The sequence below is a fragment of the Salmo trutta genome, chromosome 32, assembly GCF_901001165.1.
Source record: "Salmo trutta chromosome 32, fSalTru1.1, whole genome shotgun sequence".
NCBI lineage: Eukaryota > Metazoa > Chordata > Actinopteri > Salmoniformes > Salmonidae > Salmo > Salmo trutta.
Genome location: NC_042988.1, coordinates 11,861,783 through 11,881,950, shown reverse-complemented (window position 1 = coordinate 11,881,950; position 20,168 = coordinate 11,861,783). Strand labels below are relative to the sequence as shown.

Genomic DNA, 20,168 nt, shown 5'->3' with positions numbered 1-20,168 from the left:
TCTTTACCCAGCACAATGTGAGCCATGGAGCATTATCCCCCACACATAGCCAGGAGCAATCAGCGCCTAATGCAAGCACACTGCCTGCCTTCCTAGGTATTACAGCTTATCTATTTCTCTTTTTCTATCACCCCACCTCTCCGCAATTCCAGAACACTGGCTAGTGGCAGTAGCTTAGCAACCAGCGAGACAGAGAGAATAACGGGTATAGAGGGAGAGGGACAGTGATTCAATAAATGGACAAGCTTAGAGGCAGAGAGAGAGAGAGAGAGAGAGAGAGAGAGAGAGAGAGAGACAGGCATTGTCTGGATCCCACTTCCGCCCCCCCAAGTCAATTTCTACAGGGGTGGCGGTGATGGTGACAGGTAGGCAGCAGTGGCGGCGGGGCTGGAGACAGCCAGGGCATTGATCTAATCTTGTTTTTATCCCCCTCCTGCAATTTTAGAGGTACACAATTTCTCTCATGCTCCATCACTCCATAATGGACAGGCCTGGGAGGGCCACTAGGCAGGTCAGATTCAGATAAAGGAAGAATGGATCAAACAGGACTACTGCATCCTTCTCTAAAGAAGAGATGGGAGAGAATGGATGTAAATAGTCCAGCCTACATGCTCACATAAACAACAAGCAAACTATGCTCAAAGCCCTGTAAACCCTCTTGTGAAGAACAGCACAAACCTCCTCATATCTCCTCAGATAATACGATATACAAGATCAAGTATGAATACATCAGTTTAATTAGGATTATAATCAGATAATTCTAAACTCGTACCACAGTCATCTGGTTGAAAATGAATATCAGTTTCAACCGCTAGGGGGCTTTCAAGCACATGTCACTGATTTGGAAACTTTCTCGCCTTTGTTACGTGGGTTGCTTGTAACTATCAATGAACGGACATGCCGTTTGCTGAAAACTTAACAAAGACGTAAACAACAACAAAGACTTTTCTCTGCATTGTTATAACAATGTATTGTTTTTGACAATACGTTTTTATTTCTATACATTTTCTATTTCTTGTGTCTTCTATTTGTATTCATACATTTGTTTAGTTTATATATAAATGTATTCATTTATTTATGTTTTTGGGGTGGCGGGGATATTGTCGAATAGATTTCAAAAGATTAGCAGGCAATTTGAATGTCTTGAATCACACAGATGCTTGCTACCATTACAGCGACAGACACATCTGTGCCATTGACATGTGGAGAATAGGCCAACGGCATATTCTTAAATATAATGCATATCCATACTCTAGTCTATATATTATGTCGTACAGTTACGTTTCTATAAAGTAGCTTAAACGTGTATGTCAGAGCCGCTCTGAATCATAATCAACATTGCATTTTGCAAGAATGAGGAAAAGCATTCTAATTGGTGGTCCACTGGTTTGAGAGCAGGCTACTGATACTACTACAGAGGTGGAGCAGGCAGAGAAAGTCAAGCAGTCAGTCCTAACCGGTCTCTCCAACATGGGAACTTTTTTTGACCGCCTATGGATATTTTCGGGTTTATTATTAGCTTCTTCTGAAGTTCTTGGTAAGTATTTTACGTTTCCTCCGCCATTCTATAAGACATTTTCTATTCTAGGGTGCGTATGCCGACTGAATATTAATTATACCTATGTTGTATCGTGTGTTTTTAATAAGTAATACGTCTTAAGTTCCAGAAAAACTCCCAAAACTATAGTTTTTGAGGATTTCATTTGTTAAAACAATAAACTGTATGGCACTGTATTGCGCTACTTGGAACGGAACATTGGGCATGTTGAGTCCTTAAAAGGGAGCGCTAATTCGCGAGACGTTGTGCCAGAGTGCGCTCATATTTGTACAGGCCACACCTTTGCGTTTCACATAGTATTTGTTTTGGCCTCCTGTTTTTATAGAAACAGTGCTAAATAGACAAGCAATCACTTCAACATGCACAATAGCGAATAGCCTAATAATAACAATAAAAGAAAGGATTTCTAACACATAATTAAACCTCAATACATCTAATAGACAAAGCGTATACATCTCATTGAAAAAAATGATATGTGATAGCATTTTCTATTCATATGACTGCAATCAGGTTTTAACCAACTGTTGCAAGACATAATGTGTAACATCCGCGACTTACTGACCAGCGTCAACATTACACGTTTTAGAGTCATACAGTGATGTAAATTCCTGCAGTGTGCGTCTCTTCCTCTAGCATCGAATTGCCTGCAATAACAGCTGTTTTACAGAACAATGTGCGTGACAGAACAGGCTTGGGTAACAAGCAGTATGGTGTAACAGACGAGGAGAAGAAGTAGAGCCTGGGGCAGAGAGGAAGCAGAGGAGGAGAGACCAGCAGAAAGAGAAAAGAGAGTGTGTGGTAGAGAAACGGAACCGTCTGTGGCCCAACTAAGTACTAAAGTAGTGAGAAAAGAAGAAGAAGTGTAGTTTAAATGCAGAGTCAGTGTGGAGAAACGGTCATGAGACACAATTACTTGGCAAGACTGCAAGTGGAATAACATTGTCAGAAACACTCAAAGCTAATAAAGAATCAATCTAAAAGTGTCCATACAGCAAATAGCCTATATGATTCCTTTCAAGTGTCCATATACGGCTTATTTGATTCCCACTACTGGACCTCCTACCTATTCACTCATGTTTATGTTGGTGTGTACTTCAGGCTCAAACATCTGCACATCTCGAGGGGTGAGCACCTGCAGACAGTGTTTGGCTGTCCACCCTAGCTGTGCTTGGTGCTTTAAGGAAGTGAGTATATCCTCTGGGGGACTATGTACAAAAAGTGCTGTCATTTCTAAACTGTTCACTCTTATATGGGTGAAAATACCCTCAAATTAAAGCTGACCTGCTGCACTTTAACATCATAGTCATTGCATCATTTCAAATCCATAGTTCTGGAGTACAGAGCCAAAACAACAACAAAAAACGTGTCACTGTCCAAATACTGTATTCATCTACTGAGCTCCCCTTCCATTGTACTGCATTTAGATGCTCTTTTTAAATTGATCACTGTTTCCTTTACTGGTTGTCTCATTGGAAAGTGTTACTCTTACCAGTGTGTGTTGTTTTCCTGGGTTCAGGAGTTTGGCCAAGGGGGGTCCAGTGTGTCCCGTTGTGATCTGAAGCAGAACCTGTTGGATGGGGGGTGTACGGAGGAGGGGCTAGAGTTCCCCTTCAGTACCCTCAGTGTGCAGAAAGACACGCCCCTCAGTGACAAGGCATCGGGAGCGGCTGACGACGTCACCCAGATCAGACCCCAGAAACTCCGCCTCACTCTGAGACCAGGTACTCTAACACAGCATAGGCGTACACACAAACACCCATATACTGTACACCGGGTTCACAACTCGTCTAAAGCTCATTGAACAGAGGAATTGTTACATACTCTCTCTCTCTCTCTCTCTCTCTCTCTCTCTCTCTCTCTCTCTTCAGATGATGCCAGGCGTTTCACAGTGACAGTGAAGCAGGTGGAGGACTATCCAGTTGACCTGTACTATCTGATGGACCTCTCCTACTCCATGAAGGACGACTTGGCCCGCCTGCGCTCCCTGGGCAACCAGCTGGCTGCAGCCATGGGCCGCACCACCAGCAACCTGCGTATGGGCTTTGGGGCCTTTGTGGACAAGCCCCTGTCCCCATATATGTACACCTACCCTGAGGAAGCCGTCAGTAACCCTTGCTATGGGTGAGTGGGGGGTGGAGGGGACAGAGAGGTGGAGGAGGAGGAGGAGGAGGAGAAGGAAGGAGAGGAGGAGGAGATTTTGCAGAGGGGAAGATTTGAAAAGGTTGATATTCTGTGTTGAAGCTCAAATCCTCTCAGGATTTGGCTTCGTTAATAGCTGTCAAATTGTGTCTAACAGCGATGTATTTCTCTCTCCACCTTGGGGTGTGATGTGTAGGATCCAGACGCGGTGCCTGCCTCAGTTTGGCTACAAGCACGTGCTGTCTCTGACCAAGCAGGTGGAGCGCTTCACCGAGGAGGTGGCGAAGCAGCAGGTGTCTCGTAACAGAGACTCTCCAGAGGGAGGCTTCGACGCGGTCATACAGGCGGTGGTGTGCAAGGTGATACACACACACGCATGTACGCACACACCTAGAGACATACAGGCACACACACACACGCACGCGCACACGCACACACACACAATCAGTGGTTTCGAAACAGCACACAAACTTGAATACATACCGTTTCTCTCCTCTCCTCTTCTTTCCCTCTCTCTCCCTCCGTCTGTCACTAGGACAAGATAGGCTGGCGTGCGGATGCCTCCCACCTGTTGGTGTTCACTACCGATGCTACGACACACATAGCCCTGGACGGCCGGCTTGCTGGTCTAGTGCAGCCCAATGATGGACAGTGTCACATCAACAGAGACAACAACTATGACAAGTCGTCAAGCCTGGTGAGTGGTGTGTGTCAGGGAGTTTGTGTTTGAGTTCTATTCTTCTGTTATCACAAGAGAAACGTTACGATAACGATGGTCTCCTCCTTCAGGACTACCCCTCTCTGGCTCTGATCACAGAGAAGATGTCCGAGAACAACATCAACCTCATTTTCGCTGTGACCAACAATGTGGTGCCCCTCTACCAGGTGAGTACACATGACTGTTATCAGGGTCACCGTGGTTTCTAGGTGGAGGGATATGGTACATTACCTCCTATGTCCCCTTGGACCCTCTTTCCTCAGAACTACAGCCAGCTCATTCCCGGCACCACAGTTGGAACGCTGTCGGATGACTCTGGGAATGTGATCCAACTCATCCTGGATGCTTACGAGGTAAGAGACAGCCGTATATATGAGAGTTGGGTTTTGATTTCTATCATGCCCAGTCATGCCCACTTTACCATTAACATGAGTTGGTAACACCTAGGGAGAATTGTCTTGCACTGAGAAACAGCTGCGCCGAGTGCACTCTATCCAATCATAGCAGCAGAATCAACATACAGCCCGGCCATTTACGGACAACAGAACTACCCATTAACATGCAGCGCCTCGGACATGTTTACACATGAGACAACAAAACATAGACATCGTAGCCAATGTTATGTTGAAAGAATGACACTTATGTTGAAAGAACAGGAGCTAACGTTAACATCATGAACACAACTGTCATAAAAAAAATACTGAAACTCTAGAAAGTAAGAAATGCTTTGAGCTTGTCATGCTGCGTCACGCGGTTGCTAAGTCATTCGTCTCGCACATTGGCTGTTTGAGATATTTCAAGAGGAACACACAACATTAGCGAACATACAGCTCCCACTTCAAACTCTCATTGCTTCTAGCATTTCTTAATGAGGACGTGGAAAAGCGAGGCTAAAGGAGTGAGTTCAGCTCCCCTTTCATTCTCAAACAGTCTATTTGACTTCCCACGAGCCCATGTGTGACCGATAGAACACTGTATATACACACTGTTTCCATTTCCACAGAGACTAAGAGTAGAGGTTTTCTGAATCGTTTATGTTTTCTGATTGAGTTCATTCTGACCTCTGCCCATTGACCCCTGACCTGTGGAGTAGAGGATCCGTTCCAAGGTGGAGCTGGAGTTGCTGGGTGTTCCAGAGGAGCTGGCTCTGTCCTTCAACGCCACCTGCCTCAACGGAGAGCTCATCCAGGGACTCAAGTCCTGCTCCGGACTTAAGATCGGAGACACGGTCAGTACCTGTACCACTCACCATCTGGATGATAAATCCCTGCCCTGGTATCAGATCTTAGGTATATAAATAATGCTCTGTTCTTACAGCACAGTTCAAATGTAACCTGCTGTATCACACACACCTTTCCCCCCAGGTGTCGTTCAGTGTGGAGGCCAGGTTACGCGGCTGCCCTAAGGAGAAGAACCGTACCTTCACCATTAAACCTGTGGGCTTCAAAGACGCCCTGGAGGTTACGGTCCACTTCGCCTGCGGGTGTGACTGTGAGGCCACAGCCCAGCCCGAAAGTCCTCTCTGTAACCAGGGAAATGGGACTTACGAGTGTGGTGTGTGCCAGTGTCACCCGGGGCGCCTGGGAGACCGCTGTGAATGTGCTGACGGGGACTACAGGCCCTCAGACCAGGGCAACTGCAGCCCCAAAGCTGAGGACCCCATCTGCAGTGGGAGAGGCAACTGTGTGTGTGGCCAGTGCTCCTGCCACACTAGTGGCTTTGGAAAGGTGTGGGGCAAGTACTGCGAGTGTGACGACTTCAACTGCCTTCGCTTCAAAGGAGAGATCTGCTCAGGTGAGTGGATAGATACACTGTTGTGTCTGTCAAGGAGACAGCCATGTTGGTTTCTTTTACTACATGTTATTTTCTGCTGAGTTTTGAAGCTTTACTCATCTACACAAGTCGACAAGTTGTTTTTGTAACATTTCTTCTCTCTGTTTGTTTTAGGGTTAGGGGTTTTGGCAGGCTTATGGTTTTAGCAGGAAAAATGAGATTTCCATTTCCTTACAACATGTCCGCAATGCCTCCGTTGACCCTTATCCAGACCAGTGGCGGTTCTAGACCATTTCAACTGGGGGGGGCCAAGCTGGGGCCAGTTGTACTGTTAGAGGGGCCAGTTACATTAGACGTTATTGTTGCCATATCGTTTTCTTCACTGCATTGCAGGCATTAGCAGGCAAAAGACCATGTTCATAATCATTAGTGTTCCGCGTTGCCACTGTCTAATAACGGATGTAAAAAAAAAGAACGATAGCAAAAATTAGTTTTGTAAAAATTATTTCATACTCCACATTTAGGGGGGCCACAAGGGGGTCCAAAATTGTTGTCACAGGGGCACTGGCCCCCCCTGCCCCCCCCCCCCCCCCCCCCCCCAGAACCGCCCCTGATCCAGACCTCTCTCTCTCTTTACTGTTAAGGATGGGACCCTTTTTTCAATTGTAGCCTAAAATGACATACCCAAATCTAACTGCCTGTAGCTCAGGACCTGAAGCAAGGATATGCATATTCTTGATACCATTTGAAAGGAAACACTTTGAAGTTTGTGGAAATGTGAAAGGAATGTCAGAGAATATAAACATTAGATCTGGTAAAAGATAATACAAATAAAAAACAACATCTTTTCCATCAACTTCACAAGAAGTTATTCAGATTATTCAAATCAAAACCACGTCTTCTTCCATGATCCTTTTAGCGGAGTAAACAAGCTCACAGAGCTCACTGACTCCATCAATCTTCTAACCACTCTTGGGAATGAAGTATGAGATGTCATCACTGATCATCTCTCCCTACTGCATGCCTGCACAGCACGCACGTTGCTCAATCAAAGTAACAACATTTTAATAGGTCCTGTCATTGGATAATTCAATGTTGCTGCATAGCAGATGAGTCATGGTGCTGTTGCTACATTTATATATGTGTTGGCTATAACTCTGTGCTTTAACCACAACCGTTCCCTTAGGGATGGACTGAGCTTTATTAGACAACCAGGACTTTCCTTATGGCAACAGAGGTTAAAGTCCGATTGGCCAGTCGCTGTTGTACTCACTGAAAGAATGAGATGCACTGGATACCTGTAGAGAAGTTATATCTGTATCTTCTTGATGTTTCCAGGGAAAGAGCTACGTAGTCTATTATAGTCTCTTTACTGAAAATACACTGTTTGATTCCCTCCATAAGACATCCTTTGTTGTCAAATAGATGGTTCCCATTAGTTCCCAGTGTAGCCCTGAGTCTGTCGTCCTAGGAATGAGGATGTTCCCATGGTCAACCGCTTCAATTGTTCTGTTTGTTTTCACGTTGTCCAGACTTTTCCTCATCCCTCTCTCCCCTCACCCAGCCGTAGCATGCCTCCACATGGATTTAGACGGGAAGGCAGGGGGGTGGGGTCTGAGTCGCGTGAGACAGCATCTCTTAACCCAAACAGTCTGGTCCTTTGGAAAGGCATCATAGAAAGGGCCCCTGGGCTGAACAAGAGTGGTATCATGTGCACCGGAATTGTATTTATTGATTCAATGTATGTAAGGCAACCAGCTGCAATAGGACTGTGAGTTTGCTCAACAAAATAGCATTCAAGTTGATTCAATGTACAATTGTAAGGCAACCAATTGCAATAGGATTGGGCGTTTGCTCAATAGTTGGGCATATACCTGAACCAACATACATTCTATTCTACCTTATTTGCATATTTCCCAGTGTAAAATGAAACTCTTCATGACAGTATATTACATACAGTGCCAGTCACAAGTTTGAACACCTACTCATTCAAGGGTTTTTCTTTATTTTGACTATTTTCTACATTGTAGAATAATCGTGAAGACATCAAAACTATGAAATAACACATATGGAATTATAAAGTAACCAAAAAAGTGTTAAACAAATCAAAATATAATTTATATTTGAGATTCTTCAAAGAAGCCACCCTTTGCCTTGATGACAGCTTTGCACAATCTTGGCATTCTCTCAACCAGCTTCACCTGGAATGCTTTTCCAACAGTCTTGAAGGAGTTCCCACATATGCTGAGCACTTGTTGGCTGCTTTTCCTTCACTCTGCCATCCAAATCATCCCAAACCATCTCAATTGGGTTGAGGTCGGGTGATTGTGGAGGCCAGGTCATCTGATGCAGCACTCCATCACTCTCCTTCTTGGTCAAATAGACCTTACAAATCCTGGAGGTGTGTTGGGTCATTGTCAATAACAAATGATAGTTCCACTAAGCGCAAACCAGATGGGATGAGGTATCACTGCAGAATACTGTGGTAGCCAGGCTGGTTAAGTGTGCTTTGAACTCTAAATAAATCACAGACAGTCACCAGCAAAGCACCCCCCACACCCCCACATCCTCCTCCATGCTTCACGGTGGGAACCACACATGCGGAGATCATCCGTTCACCTACTCTGCGTCTCACAAAGACACGGCGGTTGGAATAAAAAATCTCACATTTTGACTCATCAGACCAAAGGACAGATTTCCACCGGTCTAATGTCCATTGCTCGTGTTTATTGGCCCAAGCAAGTCTCTTCTTATTATTGATGTCCTTTAGTAGTGGTTTCTTTGCAGCAATTCGACCACGAAGGCCTGAATCACGCAGTCTCCTCTGAACAGTTGATGTTGATATGTGTCTGTTACTTGAGCTCTGTGAAGCATTTATTTGGACTGCAATTTCTGAGGCTGGTAACACTAATGAACTTATTCTCTGCAGCAGATGTAACTCTGGGTCTTCCTTTCCTGTGGCTGTCCTCATGAGAGCCAGTTTCATCATAGCGCTTGATGGGTTTTGCGACTGCACTTGAAGAAACTTTCAAAGTTCTTGAAATGTTCCGTATTGACTGACCTTCATGTCCTAAAGTAATGATGGACTGTCATTTCTCTTTTCTTATTTGAGCTGTTCTTGCCATAATATGGACTTGGTCTTTTACCAAATAGGGCTATCTTCTGTATACCACCCCTACCTTGTCACAACACAACTGATTGGCTCAAACTCATGGTTGAGAGAATGCCAAGTGTGTGCAAAGCTGTCCTCATGTCAAAGGGGTGGCTACTTTGAAGAATCTCAAATATAATTTTGATTTGTTTAACACTTTTTTGGTTACTACATGATTCCATATCTGTTATTTCATAGTTTTGATGTCTTCGCTATTATTCTACAACGTAGTAAATAGTAAAATAAAGAAAAACCCTTGAATGAGTAGGTGTGTCCAAACTTTTGAGTGGTACTGTATATCATCAGGTCTTTCTTTTGGGGGCAGTGTTCTGAAACGGCTGGTTTACAGGCCACATCATGCCTGCAAGTCACATTATGATGTATAATTCCTATTGGAATCCACCCAGAGTTAGGATATCCAACAATTAGAATTTTTAATAAACTGCAACCTGCATTGACAATGACTGACAGGATAGAGAACATGAGTTATTGAGACTACCTAAATCATAAACTGCAACAGCCATTACAGTAACGGGTGCAAAAAGTCCAACTATTACCAGATTGGATTAGGTTTGAAAAATGTTTCTTTTTTATGTTTGTGTAGCATAAGATTAATCAACCAATCAATGTACATGCAAAAACACAGGTATTGAAACAAACAATGCTGAAAATCAACCTGCAATAGAGCATGCTGGGAAATATGATAATGATGGGTGTAGTTTTGAGCAAACATATTTGTGATTTTCCTCCAAAGGCCAACATGAATTTGTAATTCGTCTCAACAAGTTCATGTACATTCAGCTCAATGTGAGCAAAGTCTGTCGAATGAACAAACCGTCCCACATTAGCTAAATTTATTTTCCTTCAATTCATAGAATAATGCTGATTAAGTAATTGGTTAAGTTGGCTTTTTTACGGTGTGTGCTATGTGTGAAATGCTATGTATGGTGGTTAGGGTGAAGTCAGGACTTGGGAATGGGACATATTTGGTTAAAACAGTCATTTATGTCTTAACTCAACATTAGCTATGTTTTTGTCAGTGGAAAATATGTTGTTTGTGGGATTGTGGTCTTAGTCATTGAGATCTACTCTTTTATGAAGTGTCTAGGGTTGGAATGAATAACACAGAAATGCAACAGTCCAGAACTCCATATTTAGTGAGTAGAGCCGGTGGAGCACGCTGAAGGAGACTCAACTTTGTCAGCCTGTGTCTCTGGAGTCTTGTTGGCATGATGTCATTACTGTGTGAAGAACAGTAAAGTATCAGAGTCCCTGGGCTCCAGCTCAATCTGGGTCTCCCCCAAGGCCCATCCCATCCCGTCCTCCTAACCCCAGGCCCTCCCACATCCCCCGATGGTGTGTATTTCTCCCTCTGCTATGGAGCTAGGGCAGTGGAGCAGGAGTCAGCAAGCACATCCACAGGGCACACAAACAGGCAAGAGAGAACATGAAAGTTAGCATTCCTCTGGCACTCTACCCTCTCTCTTCCTATCCTTCTCTCCTCTCTATCTCCCTCTTTTAAAGTTCATCTCCATCACCAATACTCCCACTCATCTCCTCTCTCTTTTTTTTCTTATTCTCTCATCGCTGTGTTTACAGTTCTCTCTCTCTCTCTCTTTCACTCTATGTCTATGACTCCCTCAACCTCTTTGCTCTCATGCTCTCTGTCCTCCCTCCTGGACTCCATGTTTATGTGTCTCTGTAGTTCATGTTTACGACTTGATAAATTGGAGGATTAGAGTGCCGTCTCAGACCGAGGCAGATTATTTAGATATGCATGCCAAATGGCACCCTGTTCCCTATATAGTGCACTACCAGGGCCCATAGGGCTCATGTCAAAAGTAGTGCACTATGTAGGGAATAGGGTGCCATTTGGGATGTATGCATAGAAACTCCTTCTCATTTCTCTGACTCGACCATACAACAAGTGCAGTAGAGAGAACAAGGCACAAGCATGAACTCACTGTACGGATGAGGTAGAGTATAAGGAACATTTGCCAAACACAAGAACGTTATTAAGAGAGGAAAACCAGGACTTTCTTTACTATGTACTGATTGTGTCAACAGCATTCAGTTGAGTTCGTGCTCTGTTTGTGGGATACACACTGTAAAACATTAACCAGCTCAACTCAGACAGCTTATGTGCCTGCAAGACAGTAAAGCAACCTTTTATAACTATAGCTGCCTCTTTCATTACAAACACACACACACACACACACACACACACACACACACACACACACTTATCTCATAGTGATGACAGAGTCAGATAGGGCGTGGGAACTGGGGAATTCAGCTGAAGGAGGTGGTTTCACCTGAAAACAACCATTCCCATGTCTCTGAGGGCCTGTTTTTACAGTTTACAGACCTCTGTTCAGTTTCCATCGGTCACTCTAACCCAGTTGAGCTCTGAGACAGTGACTCACTTTGTCTCTGCTCTTCGTCATTCATTGCCCAGCCCTGTTGCATTAACCTTCATCCTGTGAGAAACAGCCAGTTGCTCTAGTATGTCTGTCTGAGGGCAATCAAACAATAATTTCACAACTTTGCTGGCTGGGCTGAGAAATATTGTGGAGGATTCAGGGAGTGGTCATTACAGCCAGGGATTGTCCCAGTGTTGGGAAGGGAAGAGTGAGATGGATGACCAGTTTGCTTCCTGTCATTGTCTGCACTGTCTGGTCATGAATTGATGACTTCATGTTTTGGAAATTATTATTCAATTATTACTCACACATATGCCTGCCTGCCCATGCTCTCAATACACTCATTAATACAGAGACAAACACATGCAGAATTGCTGATAATTATACTGAACAAAAATAGAAGCACAACATGCAACAATTTCAAAGATTTTACTGAGTTACAGTTCATATGAGGAAATCAGTCAATTGAAATGAATTTATTAGGCCCTAATCTATGGATTTCACATGACTGGGAATACAGATATGCATCTGTTGGTCACAGATAACTTTAAAAAAAATGGGCCTCACAATGGGTCTCAGGATCTCATCACGTTATTTCTGTGCATTAAAATTGGCATTGATAAAATGCAATTGTGTTCGTTGTCAGTAGTTTATGCCTGCCCATAACATAATCCCATCGCCACCATGGGGCAGTCTGTTCACAACGTTGACATCAGCAAACCGCTCATCCACACAACGTCATACACGTAGTCTGCGGCTGGACGTACTGCCAAATTCTCTAAAACGGCATTGGAGATGGCTTATGGTAGAGAAATGAACTTTAAATTCCGGCAACAGCTCTGGTGGACATTCCTGTCGTAAGCATTCCAATTGCACGCTCCCTCAAAACTTGAAATACCCGTGGCATTGTGTTGTGTGAAAAACTGCACATTTTAGAGTGGCCTTTTATTGTCCCGAGCACAAGGTGCACCTGTCTAATCATCATGCTGTTTAATCAGCTTCTTGATATGCCACACCTGTCAGGTGGATTGATTATCTTGGCAATGGAGAAATGCTCACTTACAGGGATGTTAACAAATTTGGGCACAACATTTGAGAGAAATAAGCTTTGTGTGCGTATGGAACATTTCTGGGATCTTTTATTTCAGCTCATGAAACATGAGACTAACACTTTACATGTTGTGTTTATATTGTTGTTCAGTATAGGTATGATCTGGCAAAAACACACGCACAAACCACTCACCTACACATTGCTTTGAAATTCAAAACATTCCAGGCCAGCGTTGTAATTGCACTCATGGGTTTGTCCAGTACTGATAACGTGATGTATAAGAGAAATATTAACCTAATGTACAAAAGATACATTATTAGTGTCTCTAAGTTAGACATAAAATGTCCATAAAAAATGGCCCATTCTCACTCTTTGTGTCTCTGCCAGGCCATGGGAAATGTGACTGTGGCTTCTGCAAGTGTGGCTCTGACTGGACGGGGGAGAACTGTAACTGTTCCACCCGGACAGACACCTGCATGTCCAGTATGGGCCTGCTGTGCAGCGGCCGGGGCCAGTGTGTGTGTGGGGCCTGTGAGTGCACCCAGCCAGGGGCCTACGGGGCCACTTGTGAGAGGTGTCCAACCTGCCCTGATGCCTGCAGCATCAAGAAGTGAGTAAATACTGTACAGGGGGCAGTATAACTGCCTACACACAGATACTGTATGAGTACATGTGATAGGGGTGATGATGAAATGGTGATGCAATAAGGAAGAGGAGGAAAAGGAGGATGATTATGATGAAGAGGTTGGTGGTGATGATGATGTATTAACATTGTGTTGTATCTGCAGGGAATGTGTTGAATGTAAGCACTTTAAGAGAGGCCGTCTCTTTGAGGAGAAAAGCTGTGCCCGAATCTGCAGGGATGAAATTCAGAAGGTGGAAGAACTAGGTAAGAACTATTACACAATGCTCCCTTATTGTGTGTTCAACATGCTCTCCACGCAACAGATTGCATTATTTATAGTGCTTGATGTTCTCACATATTCCATCATATGAGCGGCAGGTAGCCAAGCGGGTAAGAGCACTGGGCCAGTACCTGAAAGGTTGCTGGTTTGAATCACTGAGCTGACTATGTGAAATATTTGTCAATGTCCCCTTGAGCAGGGTACTTAACGCTAATTGCTCCTTTAAGTAGTTTAAAGCATGTTATATATGTGTTTTATTTAACTAGGCAAGTCAGTTAAAAAATGTATACCTCCACGAGTCTGGTTCATCCTTTGGAGCAATTTTCAAATGCCTGAAGGTACCACGTTCATCTGTACAAACAATAGTATGCAAGTTTAAACACCAAGGGACCTCGCAGCCGTCATACTGCTCAGGAAGGAGACGCGTTCTGTCTCCTAGAGATGAACGTACTTTGGTGCGAAAAGTGCAAATCAATCCCAGAACAACAGCAAAGGACCTTGTGAAGATGCTGGAGGAAACAGGTGCAAAAGTATCTATATCCACAGTAAAACGAGTCCTATATTGACATAACCTGAAAGGCCGCTCAGCAAGGAAGAAGCCACTGCTCCAAAACTGCCATAAAAAAGTCAGACAACGGTTTGCAACTGCACATGGGGACAAAGATCGTACTTTTGGAGAAATGTCCTCTGGTCTGATGAAACAAAAATAGAACTATTTGGCCATAATGACCATTGTTATGTTTGGAGGAAAAAGCGGGAGGCTTGCAAGCCGAAGAACACCATCCCAACCGTGAAGCACGGGGGTGGCAGCATCATGTTGTGGGGGTGATTTGCTGCAGGAGGGACTGGTGTACTTCACAAAATAGATGGCATCATGAGAAAGGATATTTTGTGGATATATTGAAGCAACATCTCAAGACATCAGTCAGGAAGTTAAAGCTTGGTCGCAAATGGATCTTCCAAATGGACAATTACCCCAAGCATACTTCCAAAGTTGTGGAAAAATGGCTTAAGGACAAAAATGTCAAGGTATTGGAGTGGCCACAAAGCCCTGACCTCAATCCTATAGAAAATATGTGGGCAGAACGGAAAAAGCGTGTGCGAGCAAGGAGGCCTACAAACCTGACTCAGTTACACCAGCTCTGTCAGGAGGAATGGGCCAAACTTCACCCAACTTATTGTGGGAAGGTTGTGAAAGACTACGTGAAACATTTTAATCGATTTAAACAATTTAAAGGCAATGCTACCAAATACTAATTGAGTGTATGTAAACTTCTGACCCACTGGGAATGAGATGAAAGAAATAAAAGCTGAAATTAATCATTCTCTCTGCTATTATTCTGACATTTCACATTCTTAAAATAAAGTGGTGATCCTAACTGACCTAAGACATGAAATGTTTACTAGGATTATATGTCAGGAATTGTGAAAAACTGAGGTTAAATGTATTTGGCTAAGGTGTATGTAAACTTCCGACTTCAACTGTAGCTCCAGACTACAGGTTTGTGATATGAAGTCAAAACTGTGTGCTAACAACCCACATTGAGGCCCCAATTTCTCTACCTTATCAGAGCTTGTTCTTCCTGAGGAAACGCTGCAGTTTCAGGGTGGATATGACGCTGATGATCATTCATTGAGTCCATTTTAACATTCAATATGATCTGCTGGTCATCTTAACCTAAAGAGTCAGAACATACTGGGTAACATTGTAAAACCAGGTAGCAGGATCATTGGTATGAACTTACAGTATCTGACCTTTCTCACCAGTAACAGACATGAATCATACGCCAGGAGCCACCCATTCTGAGAGACTCCTAGCATCCCACGTTTGATGCATTTTTGTATACTTCCCCTAGAATGCAGATACAGGCCTCCTATGTTTAGAACGAATAGCTCAAAACTCTCCTTCATCCCAGCTGCTGTTAGCTTTCTCAAAATGCGGTAGGACTGTACTGTTTCGGTACGGACTGGTTTATTCATGTCTGGTTCCTTATCCACTAATTCCTGTGAACACTACTGTTTGTATTGAATTTGTTCGTCTGTATATTTAATGTTATGTGTCCATAGATTTTACTACGTGCTGCAAAATAAATATTATTAACCTCCAGCTCCTCATCTTGTTTCTCTCTCTCCTTATCGTCCACTTGGATCTAACCCCCTATAACCATCTCTTTCATCCCAGTCTTCTATGAGAAGAATGCTGTGAACTGCACCTATAAGGATGAGAATGACTGTGTACAGCACTTCCAGTACTATGAGGATGCCAGTGGAAAGTCCATCCTATATGTCATGGAGCCTGGTGAGTGTGTCCATCGGTGTGTGAATGGGTCTGAGTTCTGTGCTCATATGTACAGCATATGATGTGTTTGACAGGGTCTGGATGAGAGTGAATTCCTTTAGTATTCTACAGAATAATTACGTGTGTAGAAATACTGTGCATTACTACTGACGCCTGGGAGCTGTAGGAGGAGTCGATTTTTCTCCCTTACTGCGAATAGTGTGTTCCTGGGTTCCACGTCAGTCTTAACTGTGTGGCTGGCAGGCACCACTAGAGTAGAGCAGGTACAGAGAGGGCAGACTGGTTCTCTAAAGCTCATAATAGCACTCCATCTCTTTTCCCCGCTCAATCCTCTCTTCTGTTTTCTCCTCTCTCTTTCAGACTGCCCTAAAGGGCCTGATATCCTGGTGGTTCTCATGGCGGTGGCGGGGGCCATCTTGTTTCTGGGTCTGGCTGGCCTGCTTATCTGGAAGCTGCTGGTCACCGTTCATGACCGCCGAGAGTTCGCCAAGTTTGAGGAGGAGAGGGCTAAGGCCAAATGGGATACGGTGAGTGCGACTATGCTTTTAAGACAAAGCTGCCATCTGATGGAGAAAATATGAATGGCGAGAATGTTTATCTGTGTCAAGATGACACGTGTCTGATTGGATGTTTGATATATTTGTCCTCTATTTGTTTCAATTTTTCAGGCTAACAACCCCTTGTACAAAGGAGCCACCACCACTTTCACCAATGTGACCTACCGTGGGAATTCTTGAGGGACTCTTGACCAATCACAATCAGCAAAACTCAGGGGTCTATGAGAGATGCAATGTAGTGACACAGAGGGGGTTAGTGAGGTGGAACCTCTCCACTGTCATGTGATAAAGTGTGCTGACTCTACTGTCAATGAAATACGTTTGTTGACATTGTAGTGTAGTGATGGTATTGTACATATCATGTAAAAACCAAAGCATTAAAACTGCATTATCCAACATTTCGATGTCAGTCCAAATTATGGCAAGGCCTCCAGGACCCCTATTTCACCCACGAAGTTTGACGTCATTCCCGTAATAAGGCCTAGTACAGTTCAGAGACCCCAAACCTACCTTTGGAGAGAAAGATTGTTATGCTCTGTTATTGTTTCCAATTTGGTGCATGAAATTGCACTGCACACACCACAGCACACTTGCCCACAGGCCTCTTTCACAAACAACCTGGCTGCAGTATGTTATTATGGATCCCAGCTGCTTGCTACTACTGCCACGGTTTACTTGTATTATGACACTGAACTCAGGTATTCACACTGTATTACAAAAAAGTCAAGTCCAATACCTGTAATAAACAGCCACATGGGATATCATGAGTGAATTATGTTTTAGTTAATGGTGCTGGTGCCCAATGTATGTTGTATGTTAATGGTCACTAATGAACAGCTATGGCAATCTGCTCTAGCATGTGTACAGTACAGTATGCGTTTGTGCTTTGGTATCAAACTTGGGAGTGATGGACATCAATTAACTGTTTGTAGCCAAGTTTGCCAGTTGTTAGAATGTGGCTACACAAACAGAAGTTTGTGGTCCCTTTTATAAATCACATTTTTTAAATAAAATAAAGCATTTCTGGGACATTGGTTGTTCTGTCATTTGCTTTATTGCATAAAATATGTAAATGTTACATTTAATGTGTTTTGGGAATGAGTGGCTTTTGGTTAGTTGATTGGTTTTACTATGTAGATTAAAAAAAAAATAGAAATCACTCATCCATTTTTCTGTCTTTCTTTTTAGCAATTTCACTCTGCTAAAAAACATTTTAGAAAACATTATCTGCTTTTGTGTTTTCCTTTTATATATATAACATTATGTTTGTAATTGAATGAGTATCAATAACACATCGTTCAAACCAGTACAAACCCGATTTGCCATGGCGAAAGATACGGAGATTTATGCGCATGTGCAGGATATATATTTTTTACCGAGATGCTGTCAACTCCGCTGCTGCTCAGTGCTCCGTTGCCGCTTCACCCACCCGTAACATGAGCATCTCGTCATTATATACAGATTTCTGGTTTCAGCCACTTGCGAATTAAAAAGTTAAATTGGCAGGTGCACGGTGCACTGCTAAAATGCTCGCTAACCCCTAAAGTACATTGGTGTTTTGCCAAAAGTATATAATTACCCCTGTCTAAATAAAATAATTCTAAAAACTTTACTTTACTTTACTTTAGAGCTTACTTAGCTATAGGGGACCATTAGCTTCTTTCTTTTTTTAAACAGTTGTGTATTGTTTCAAATCACAAGTGCATAGGCCTATGCCTATTTGGGAAGCCAGCAATTTGGGCAGTGCATGTGGCAATAGGCCTAGCTGATTATTGAGTTGTAGCTGTTAGTAAAAAGCATTTAAAATGTGTGGAGATAATGTGTCTCGACTATAATTTAAAATGTTGAGACAAGAAGATGGGGAGTGCATGCTCTCTCCAGAATGTGCTCCAATGTCACCTGCCAATTCTTGCACATTCATTGTTTCATTGTGTGAATTGCTTGCCCTTTATTTATTTTGATACATTCCCCATTACATATGTAACCAGCAGGCCTAGTAAATGTACAGGCAATCCCCATCATTTAGTTACATCTCGGGTTGTTTTGCTCGAGGATTCCCACAAGTCTCACAATACTTGTCTGAAGGTAGCCCAGACACTTTAAAACCAACTTTGTTTAGATTTTTTTCACGATCTGTTTTTCCATGTATGAATCTGTTATTCAATGTTTCAACGGGCCAATAGCAATAGCAGGTCAATTCCAATGTTTCATCAAATCATTTTTTGATACCTAAAGGGGTCCTAAAATTCTAAATCAAAAAGCTGAATTATCCTTGGTATGACCATCTTAATAAAACAATTCCATATGTTAGCTTAGTAGAGTGACATCCCAAGGATTTCCAGAGGGGCAGGTGCAAAGTCTTATTTTTCTTCTAAAGGATTTGGTTGGCGGATCGCATCCAACTTTTAGGTGCATACACCACCACCTACTGTACTGGTGTGTGAGGCCATTCACAGCCTACCTACGTTTGATAAAGTAATACAACATTTTGAAAAAGGAAAATTACCCTGCCAACTATTAGCCCTCTATAAAAAAACACTATTTAACCCTGTCTAATCCTACTCCTGATCAACGGTCTGAGAAAACAGAACACTACCACTCAACACCACCTCTAACACCACATTCCTTCGTCTCATGCCCTCCTACACACTTCTCACATCTAGGAATCTCCCCTCCTACACACTGCTGCAACATCTCCATAAACTTGACAACTAAAACACTGTAGTATTTTCGGGAACATATTCTCTAACAGGATACCTTACACTTCCTAACTTGACCTTGTCGGGCAAAGACTCTCAGCAGGACAGACAATGTCTTCTCCATTTTCCCACGCTCTCCACCGGGTCTCCGTCGCACCAAACGGCGGGTGTCACAGACACCGTGAATCTTCTATTTCAACTGATCCTTCTGATCCTCCTCAACACAATGCCATCCCTGGTATCACTCCTTTCAACTCCATCCTGCTCCAGAGAGCAAAGCAAGTCACATTTCTTGTCCCTAACTCCCTCTGGACTGAAGAAACACAATGCATCATCACTATTCCACTCAGAGTTACTTTCAACAGTACCCAACCTCTTCTCCATCCAACCTGACACCACATATGGATTAGCCAAAATGCAAGGATCGATTCCCTTCACAAATCTCTGTCCCACTGGGTCAGAATCATCCTATTTATCTTCGGGACGCTAGGTGGTCCTCACCGCAGGTACTACATCCATAAACTCGTCAGGTTCCATCTCTGAGCTACTAGGGGACGTATCCCTCTTTTTGCACTTGGCACCAACCTCCCTCACCACACCACACCACTGCCCTCTACACTCAGCTTCTTCTCGGTGGTTATCACTGCACTTGCCACCACAATGAATTCACCCTCAATCTCTTCACGTTCACTTTCCTTCTCTAGCTCTTCCAAAAGTTCTGTGCAATCCTCAAATCCATATTCTCTCAAAACATAATCCCCTTTTTTTTCCCTTGCGCGCCATCTTCTTTCATCCTACCGCCATTCATCCCCACGCGGAGATCTCATCAGCAGCCACGTTCTCGATCATAATGCCAAATGTAGGGCTATGGCGCGCTCAACTGGTGTAACCGAGT

At 43.4% G+C, this 20,168-nt stretch overlaps 1 protein-coding gene across 1 annotated transcript; it reads left to right on the top strand.

The window, feature by feature from the left end:
- Positions 1 to 1,290: 1,290 nt before the first annotated feature.
- Positions 1,291 to 17,737, top strand: LOC115171083 (integrin beta-3). The gene is made up of 15 exons (XM_029727582.1): positions 1,291 to 1,537; positions 2,657 to 2,742; positions 3,075 to 3,279; positions 3,427 to 3,679; positions 3,894 to 4,056; positions 4,233 to 4,394; positions 4,487 to 4,582; positions 4,679 to 4,768; positions 5,509 to 5,643; positions 5,780 to 6,209; positions 13,201 to 13,423; positions 13,602 to 13,702; positions 15,901 to 16,017; positions 16,378 to 16,544; positions 16,686 to 17,737. Exons 1-15 carry the CDS (start codon positions 1,471 to 1,473, stop codon positions 16,752 to 16,754), a joined length of 2,364 nt encoding a protein of 787 aa, XP_029583442.1. The 5' UTR covers positions 1,291 to 1,470; the 3' UTR covers positions 16,755 to 17,737.
- Positions 17,738 to 20,168: the final 2,431 nt, after the last annotated feature.

What these genes read in the sequence shown, in the direction of transcription:
- LOC115171083 (XM_029727582.1), top strand. Translation starts at nt 1,471, where the DNA reads ATGGGAACTTTTTTTGACCGCCTATGGATATTTTCGGGTTTATTATTA. An exon ending in GTGCTTGGTGCTTTAAGGAA is followed by an intron (nt 2,743 to 3,074) that starts GTGAGTATATCC and finishes TCCTGGGTTCAG; the next exon opens with GAGTTTGGCCAAGGGGGGTC. An exon ending in TACAGGCGGTGGTGTGCAAG is followed by an intron (nt 4,057 to 4,232) that starts GTGATACACACA and finishes GTCTGTCACTAG; the next exon opens with GACAAGATAGGCTGGCGTGC.